This window comes from Cryptomeria japonica, chromosome 8 (genome assembly GCF_030272615.1).
Source record: "Cryptomeria japonica chromosome 8, Sugi_1.0, whole genome shotgun sequence".
In the NCBI taxonomy this organism is placed as follows: domain Eukaryota; kingdom Viridiplantae; phylum Streptophyta; class Pinopsida; order Cupressales; family Cupressaceae; genus Cryptomeria; species Cryptomeria japonica.
The window spans coordinates 612,780,316-612,790,366 of NC_081412.1; the positions used below are offsets into that span (position 1 = coordinate 612,780,316).

The following is a 10,051-nucleotide window of genomic DNA, read 5'->3' on the forward strand; positions in this document are numbered from 1 at the left end:
AAATGACTTAGGCCACAAGAATTGTAAAATCAAGATAGATAACAAATATTAATGAATTAATGCATGGGTAAAACTAATAGATGTATGATAAGACTGAATGTATGGGCATGTACATCTACATAAATTGGTAGACCAATGAGAAATCTTCCAGTTTACCAGATATTTAAATTCTTGCATTGATTTGAATAATTTCAAACATATTTGAAACGTAAAAGAGCCTTCAAACGCTAAGAAGTGTTATTGCATTTGTTGTTTAACAAGCTTTCAAAAAATAGTTACGCGCCCTAGTAGTTGAACTCGAACTTTCTTTATAGTGTAAGACTGAATTTTTTACAAGGTTTTGTATAATTAAACTGTATGAAATGTTAAACAGTACAAGAAAACTCCACTGGAACATGTAATGCCATGTGAGAGCTTCCACTATTGGAGCTTATGTTTGAATAGGAATAGATATTCAGGTGTTTATACAAGCGGTCCACCCTTGACGTATTCAGTGAAAGCCAATGCGAGGAGGCCGAGCATAGCAAAGCGCCCATTCCACATTTCTGCTGTGGATGAAAATATTGGCTGCGACGTGCTCTCCCTCGACATTCCATTGAACAAGGGCACTAGTGTCCCCACCGTCATTAATCCTGCAGTTAACGCAAACCACGACAGTCCTCCACTATTCAACTGCGACAACAAATCTCTTCCGCTGGCAACCTCCACTGCAATGGCCGACACGAACCCCAACATAGCCGCCCTTCCATTGATTATCTCCGGCGCTGGCCCTGAGAACGCAAACAGGTCGCCAAATTTCGTGCTCACCTGGATTCCATATTTCCTATATGAGATAAATTGTCCACATCATATAAATAAACTATAAATTGGGCATCTAGAGCGTTTCTTACCTTTGTAGAGCTTGAAGGAGAAACGCCTTCAGTAGAGGACGTTTCCTTTGGATCCTGATCCACGTGCCAAAATAAAACGCATTAGCCAAAGCTTCATAAGAATAAAGAGCAAAATAGCTAACCGAACAACAGCAAAATAGTAAACCTTTGCAGCCATGCACTTGACTTGGAGGCTACTGTTCCGCAATCTACTGATATGACCCACACTATTCCTTTTGACTGCCCCGCAGTTAAGGGCTGCGGGTGCTTTCATCATCATTGAAGCCATGGCCGCCATCGATGAGTGCTAAGAAAAGATGAGTTCTGTGCGAGTACTTTCCTTTCGAGTTGCTTAAGAATGATGGATAGGTAGAATATCTCCTTGAGGACTTGTTGTTGGCTTTATAGCTTGCGAAGGATTGAATTTGGTGGTGTAAAATGGACCGAATCAGGGAAGCGAATGACGTGAGTTTACAATCTCGTGTGTAAAAATTTGAAAACGTGGCTTGTAAATTACCCGCAAATTTGTTTAGGTGAAGTTTCCACACATTACTCGCCTCCTCAACGTGAAGATTCTACCGATTTTTTGCCCACTCAAAGGTGGACATCGCTCACTCGAGTTTCAGTTTTGATATTATTTTGAAACTTTACTTAGTCCTACAGCGTTTCAGGGGAACGAGTTTAGAAAGATATTTTGGTAATATGACTTGTTATTGCGACAAAATTTTGAGATGTTTTTGCGAATTTTTTTCTTGGAAGTTCGATTAAAACACGCGATCTGTCATAGTCACCGTTCAATTTACTCGCCTCCCCAACGTGAATAGGTGAAGTTTCTACACATTAGTCGCCTTCTCAACGTGAAGATTCTACCGATTTCTCGCCCACTTAACGTGGACATCGCTCACTCGAGTTTCAGTTTGATATTATTTTGAAACTTTGCTTAGTCCTACTGCGTTTCAGGGAAACGAGTTTAGAAAGATATTTTGGTAATTTGAGTTGTTATTGCGTCAAAAATTTGAGATGTAATTGCGAATTGTTTTCAAATACGCGCTCCGTCATTGTCACCGTTCAATTTACTTTCTAGCTTTTTTTCTTTTATTTTGTTGTATGGATCTGTTTTTGAATAAGAAAGGTTGGTAATAATATATTAGTAATTAGCTGCTTTCAGAGTAGATTGTGTATAAATTTTTGCATCAATTTTTCGAATCACATTTCATGATCTATCATCAAGATGAATTTTTGTATCACACTTTGTGATCTATTATCGGGATGTAGTTCATCCTGATGATGGATCACGAAGTCTGATTCAAAACGTTGATGCAAAACTTTATACACAAACTACGCCATAAGCAGCTGATTACTATCTCATGGATTGTGGAAACCTGATGTCTATTAATGATATATTATTTGAGATGCATATTTTTATAGTCTCGTAGGATCAAAAATTAAAATAAATAAATAAATCAATGTAAAATTAGATCAACAATAATCATGAGTAAATAATTCAATAATTAAATTATATATTAAGATGATTGATAGTTTATGACTTTAATTTATCATCTTGACTGTAAATTCAATAAACTTTTCAAGTGTCTATGTATAAATCTATGATGTAGAAAAGAAAGAAAGATATATCAATTCAATTGTTTCTTGATAAAAACACTTAAAAATCAATTATTTTGTGTAGATATTTTGGTGTTTTAATGATGGAAATGCAACAGACATGCTCTCTTCCTTTATTTCTTGGGTTATTTGTTATTTGTGATATAAATGTTATAATTAGTTTTTAAGTGATATATTTATCCATGAAATTGGTTCATGGCATTGTATATCTTGATTCTTTCTATCATCTTTCAATAGATTTTTGTTCTTCATTCAAAGAGCTGATTTTTGTCATTATAGATTAGATTTTGAGTAACATATTTTCAAATATTTTTATAAACACCACCTGACCCTTCATCAACTTGGACATTGACATCATGGAGAGTGATTTATGTTGTGCAATAATTTTTTAAACCAAAAATATGCACATTATAGAAAAAACATTTAGTTTATACTCATGAACGACAAGTATGGAAGCATAAAATAAACTAGAGGAATAAATATTTAATATTTAGTCCTAACAAATATCTTCATCAAAAAGAGGCTTAAATTTTTTTTAAGAAGGAAAGTCAATTATTGACATCTAGAACAATATTATCAAGGAAAGCCAAATATTGATATCAAGCACAATATTCTCTTGAAAACCTCCTTGTCTTCTCTATTTTGTTCTATTCTTTGATTGCATGTGTTTGCAGTTCAACGTGTTATATTTTGTAAAAGGTTCTAGGATGCCTTTCAAAACCTGAATTCCTTTTCCTCATCTATGTTTCCTTCCAATTCAAGATGGCATAGATTTTGGGTTACAACGTCCCATAAAAGCCCTGTATATTTTGGTTATTTTGATGTAACTCTTGTTGGCATTATTGGCATTAAGTTGTCTTTGATGTCAATAGTTGTGGCATGGTCACTAGTAAGTAAGAAGTGGTGACCGAAGAGACAAAGTAAGAAAGAAAGAGAAGAACTGAAGGATGTAAACCGATATACTCAAAGAAGATTAATGCTACCGGTAAATGGACTGAGTTGAACCAGTAGTCAATCTTGGTCAATGAAGAATGTCAAACCGAGATGGCAAACCAAGTAGAGGGGGATGTCAAAAAAGATGATAGCTGGAAGCCAGGTGGTGATAATGCATAGGTCGGTGAAGTGTGCATCGACGTAACTGTTAGCGAGCAGGTCAACTTTCATGAAGAACCCGCAAGCCATGTGATGTTGCCAGAAGATTGCGGCTTGAGGATGACAAGCTGGCAAGCAATTGAGCTTATCCAACAAGAAGATCTGATCTTTGTAACTATTTGTTGAAGGAAACAACCTAGCCATTAATGGTGTGTGACAGAGAAACATAGAAAAGCATGGTGCAAACCTCCAGATATAGAAAACACACATTGGAATGTGAAGCATTGGTGGTGTTGACTGATTGCATGAATATCATCTCTTTGGAAAAGAAGATCGGATCAAATCCAATAAGGATCGAGTTGGTGAAAGCAAAACCTAACACGACAAGGTTTGAATGTTGTTTTGACGAGTTCACCCTAGATGATAAATATGTGACCTCGAGACAGAAATCAGTTGATTCTTGATGCAAAGAGAGAGAAAGAAGAGAGTTTGAGAAAGGAGAAAGATCATCTTTCTTAGAGTTTTTTCTAAGAAAGTTGCAGAGTGTGTTAGCAGGCGAACTGGTGAGAGGGTCTAACCAATAGAGACAAAGTAACCAGTAAATTGTTCCAGGTCTAACAGTTAATCTAACCGTTGAGGTGTGATTGATCAAGAAGGCATCCGAGAGTAACATAGTATGGTGTGTAGCTGAGGGAGAAAGAAGAGAGGCTAAGAGTAACCTATAAATGATCAAAGAGAGTAATCTGATAACCGACAGTGTGAGAACCAGTGAAGAAGAAGAGGTTGTTAACCGACAGAAATCCATTATTCAGGTGTTGCAAAACTCATTTGCAACCAGATGATATAACAGTATCTAAATTATATTTCATTATATAACACCGAGTTGGAGCTTGGTGTAGGAGTAAGTGCTCCTTGGGTTGGTGCCCTAAATCAGTAGGGGTTGGTGTCGCTTGGGTTGGTGCCCTAAATCATTATAATCCATTGTTTCATTGTGAGGCTCGATCAGAGTAGTATACTGCAGCAATATTTCTCATCGAGGTTTTTCCCATATTGGGTTTTCCTCATACACCTGGTGTTGTGGGTTGTATTTGTGTGTTTGCCTCTTTTGATATCTACATTTGTCTTACCAGTTTGATTGTTTAGTGCTTAGGGTGATAACCAGTATTCCAAGGTTGTTTCAAAAGAAAATAATTTAGGAACCACTTATTCACCCCCCTCTCAGTGGTACATTGTGTTCAACAATCCCAACCCGATTCCCTACTCCATTCAAAAGCTCATTATCTTCAAAAAAATTTGTCTTTTTCAGGTTTTGGTTGTCTCACTACTTGTAAGACCTCACTCTATCAATTGGTTGGTTGTTGTGTGTAAAATTTTGGGCCCTCTCCCGCCTTAATCAATATAATATTCTCCCAAAATTGCTGTTTGATCTAAGTTCCAAATCCAAATATTTTAATTTTTATATTTGTTTATTTTTATGATAATTATTAACACCATATCCTTTATCTAGATTAATTATTTCTTTAATGATTGTATATTTTCTTATTACACTAGATAATTTAAGGAACGCATCTATTTTTGTTACATCTTTCTGAATTTGACTTATCTTACACTCCCTAAGGTTTACCGTTAGAGTTTAATAGTTACATTAGGATTTCAGCTTTAATTTTTTAACTACCTGTGATGGCTGAAAATGGAATCGAGTAGTTTAGGAACTAATCAAACCCTAATGGAGAGGCACAAGACAATCATCAATCACAAATCTCCTTGTTATTCTTCAATATCTCCTAAGGTTCCATTGATGATGAAAAAGGTTGATGAATAATTGATGAATGCTGAATTTTCTTCTTATAGATTCCACATAAACCTAGAGGTCTCCTTCAATTCCTAGAGAATGGATCCTTCAAATGAGGAAAGAAAATGTTATATATATGAAACCCTGACATTAATTTTAATCACACCCTTGCCTATAATTGATCAAATTTTATATAAAGAGGGATTTAAATATTATAATACCACCAAATTAAGGTCCCAAAATTTGGGGAGAAAAAGTTAGGACTAGTATGGTGGTCATATCCTAATGAATAGGTAAGAATAGGGTAAGGCTATTAAAAATATAATGAATATTATTTTGCAAGCATGTATAATGAAGATATGATAATGAAGACACATAAATATTGTTGCACCTAAATTTAAGATAAGATATAGGTAAACAAAATTAATGGTATATGTAGGATGCAATCATGGCATGAATCATAAATATTATATCATGAGAGAAATTGTGAAAAATGTCATAACTCATAATATAAACATGCAAATATGGGTGCAAAAAAATGAGTTTTAAGTGTTTAACATGATATCGTAAGAAAATAAGAACGGAAAGTGAATAATTTTTCAATATAAAGAATGACAAAGATGTGCATTAGAGGTATAGTGATAATAATATCATAAAGTCATTGAAAAAATGAACTTGAGAGAGAAATCCAAATGGTTGGAAATCAAAATATAAAGAAAAAAAATCATAGAAGTAAAAATTGAAACATATCAATTAGTTTAGACATATTGAAAATTAACAAAATAAATCATAATATAAATGGCAAGATGAAAAATAGAAAAACATAATAGACAATGCACATAAATAAAGTAAAAGATGAAAAAGATCACACTAAATCTAAAAAATATTCCCTATTTTCTTACTTCTATGCCACTATAATTTTGATAAAAAACTACCTCCCAAAAAGTAATAAAGATCAATTGTCTTTGCCACTGTCAGAACCTCCATTAGAATTTTTTGTTTCAATCTCTTTCTCATTTTGATTAGGTTCTCATTGGTCCCTTCAAGTCACTTGATCCATTCCCTATTTCTCTCACAAAACATGTAATTTTGAGGGGTTTCTAAACTCTCAACCTAGGCAATTTAATCCTCAATTTCTGCAACAATTGCCTACTAGTCATGATATTCACTCATACCAACACCAACATTGTATTCTTCAAATTCATCATCTCCATGATATTTAACACTATTTATCCCTTCAAGGGCTACATTAGATTGAGTTTTTGCCATGGTGGAGTGGGAGGGAGTATTCTTTAATGAAATATAGATGCTCTTCATGGGTCTCTTCACTACTCTTAAAGGCACCCCTTCCAAAACTAGAGTCCTTTGATTGATCCCTAGTATTTTCTTTAGGGGAGTGTTTCTTAATAACCTTAGCAATTATAGAAACAAAAAATAGTTTTTCAAGCTAGTAGACTTGCACTATCTAAAGGAAGTAGTTCTAACATCTTGAGCTAGTTTTCCACTTAAAAATATCTATTATAAATGAAGGGAATCAGTGGAGTTTCTCTCCTAGAACTTACCACTTTGCCTTTACCACTGATTGACTTAGGATGTCATATTTTAGGGTTAGAAATAGGTTTTTGGCCATTATCCAAGGTAGATATAGGGCAAGTGTCAACCAATACAAAGGGCATGTCAAAGACAAGGTTTGTCTTTTCTTCTTAGGAGAGAAAAGCAATGTTTGAACAACATGATAACATGATAGGAGGACGAATCATCATAGTTGAAAGAAAATAAATTTGGAACTGTATGGGCAAAGGGTTTTGACCCTGATCAATTGGAGAATCATGGGGAGGAGTAGGATTTAAAATAGGCATATTATTGAGGGATAAAATATAAATTGTATAATCAATCCCTTATTCAATGGAGGAAAAATCCCCTCAAAAGCACATTCTTAAATGGAAGTGAAAAGGAAGAAGATATTACTTATAGGTTTGTTGTGCCTCAAGTGATTTACGAGGGGAAAATGTTATTCATGGCCTATTACAAACCTCCTTTCTATAATACCCTAAAAATGGTCATCTAAACCATGGACCCCTAATCTCGGCTACATCTAACCAAAGACAACTAAATTAATCTTGAGCATCTAATTAATTATTTCTTAAATCATCAATGTCACATGACAAATAAATCATTCAATATTCATTTAATATTTATTTAATTAATGAATCATTCCAAGTAAATCATTTTGATCAGTTATTCTATTTATTTAATTAAATATCCTAGCATATATAATTAACAAGCCAATTTGCCATTAAATCGTTAAAAATGAATTAATTTGAAAAAAGGAATTAATTTGCAAAAAGAAATTAATTTGGAAAAAGGAATCAAATTGAGATATCTTGAAAATCTAATAAATTAAAAAATCTCAGAAAAGTAATTAAATCAATTAAATCTCAAAATTGAATAAAAATATGAAATAAATTAGTTTTTCTAATTTTATCTTAATTTTAGTCAATTTCCTTTTAAACTGAGAAAAATAGCCAATCATGTCAATTCAACTGGATTATGCTTCGAAGCTCTTGGAGAATCTCAACCACTCATCATCAATCAATCTTGACCATTGGTCTCTCTCTAGATTTTTTATTAATTCAGCCTTTCATCTCTCATTCAGATTACCTGAGAGATTTATTGTTATTATGTTGTTTTTACTCTAGGTTCATTGAGATTTTATGCATTGAGAATATTACATCTTATTTTATTGCATATTAGTTAAATCATGTTAGCTTAATATTCATTCTTCTAGCTTAATCTTGCATCCATTTAGCTTAATTTTATGCTCATATAGATTAAATTCTTCGTCTTGGTGTAGTCTAGTCACTGGTATTGCTTATAAAAATCTACGAGCAAGTCTATACTCGCATATTTTAGAAGGAAATATGTCAATTTGTTATGGTTTTTATATTCATGATTATATCTGTTTAACCATGCATGCAATGATTTATTGAAGTGTTTGTGCCTTACAGCTTGCATATTAACACTTTTCACACACAAATTATTGGCGCCCACTGTGGGGCTCAAGAATTGAATTTTTTGGACTTGCAATCATTTCTTTTTATTTCCTAGATTTTTTCCATACAGTCCCTACAAACTATCATATGAGTTTATGTAGCACATATTACGAGTTCTGATTTTTGTCATCAAGGTCATTGGGAATTCTCATAGGATATTTTGATTCTATCATTTCATTCAATATTTTCTCGCCTGGTTCGTTGAGAATAATCATATGGCTTTGTGAGAAAATTTGTATGAATTAATTTTTTATCATATGGCTTGGTAAGTAATATCATATGGTATATGGTTAATTGTCGTACTGCTTGGTGAGAATACTCATACAATTTTCTATTTTCTTTTATTATAAAAAAAATTGATTTTTAGGGTTTTTATTGAATTGAATTTGATTTTACTGATGCTAACCCTAATCTATTTTCTGTCCGTCTGAGAGATATTTCACAGCCTAACTGGTTTTTTGTAGAACGCTTGCCAAAGAATATATCAATCAAACTTACGCTTATCAAAGAATCCACTGCCAAAAAACAAAATGATTACTGATTCATTCTTTTTGGAGGTTGCCTAAGGAGAATCAACTAAACATTGCGTATTATTTAATTCATTTCTAGAAACTTAAATTGCAATATGGTTAATGAACAAGTCTGTTTTACGCGTTTGAAAAGAGTCTAAAAGGTAGGAGAGTATGCAGATTTGTTTTCCTTCGGCGGGCTCGACACAATGGGAAAAAGTAATCACCCTATGAGAATGACCCAAGTGAGTACAACTAGACCCAAGCATTCCAACTCACTATAATAAATAGGCCTTTCGGGATTAAAGTCTTGGAGGACAAAATTATTTGACTTTTCTCTTTGAGATCTCTCATATTGGGCATTTTGTAGGGCCTCACGGTTTTAATCACACTGGCATGACTACTTCTTGTTTGGATACCTTGTCAAGCTATAGGCCTCAATTGCGCTTGTGTGACTTCATGGGATAATTTCAAACAAAATCCTAACTAAGAACTTTAAAATAGTAGCTACCTGGTTCACCTGCAAAAGGGGGATAATATTTGTACAAGAGATATAGTAACTCTCCCAAAACACTTACCATATTGTGTCCCAATTAGAATTTGGAGTCAGCTAATAGGGTATTGAGAATCCATTACATGAGACTCAGCGGTCGTATTTTGATTAGCTATTGGGTGTGTACCTGAGTCTGCAAGCAAAGGTTTTCTCTCTCAACCAACTTCCTTAGACTTAACGTATTGTGCTTGAAGTCACTTTATATCTTGTATGTTTTCTTTATTTTTGTCCTAGAAACTGAAACTGAAACACCAAAATTGGAAAACAATCAAAACATTAAAAAAAATCAGTGGTCAAAACTATGTCCTTGTTAGAAACTCATCCCTATCCAGTTCTGTGTCATATGAATCTTCTATTTTGTCACACAACCCTATAAGAATTACCATTCTGCAAGATAAATACTGTCATACAAGTCACTATTACCACTATGAGTTTGTCGTCTAAGAAAGGGTAGAGTGTTGTACAAGTCAATATTACCACTATCATTTTGTCATCTAAGCTGGTCTAAACTGTCGTTCGGTTTTAAAGAGCAACTTGTACGAGAAACCATTTTTATCTTC

General features: G+C 33.7%; 1 protein-coding gene across 1 annotated transcript; it reads right to left on the reverse strand.

Annotated features, from left to right (window-relative positions):
* Positions 1-214: 214 nt before the first annotated feature.
* LOC131044830 (early light-induced protein 2, chloroplastic) lies at positions 215-1,262 on the reverse strand. Its single transcript, XM_057978272.2, has 3 exons — positions 1,036-1,262; positions 891-944; positions 215-807 (listed from the first exon to the last, which is right to left on the reverse strand). Exons 1-3 carry the CDS (start codon positions 1,165-1,167, stop codon positions 463-465), a joined length of 531 nt encoding a protein of 176 aa, XP_057834255.2. The 5' UTR covers positions 1,168-1,262; the 3' UTR covers positions 215-462.
* Between the last annotated feature and the right edge of the window lie 8,789 nt (positions 1,263-10,051).

Bases quoted from the DNA above. Each gene is read 5' to 3' on its own strand.
- LOC131044830 (XM_057978272.2), bottom strand. From the start codon at position 1,167: ATGGCGGCCATGGCTTCAATGATGATGAAAGCACCCGCAGCCCTTAAC. The intron at 945-1,035 runs GTTTACTATTTT...CACGTGGATCAG, and splicing joins TCAAGTGCATGGCTGCAAAG to GATCCAAAGGAAACGTCCTC. The intron at 808-890 runs GTAAGAAACGCT...TATGGAATCCAG, and splicing joins CTCCTTCAAGCTCTACAAAG to GTGAGCACGAAATTTGGCGA.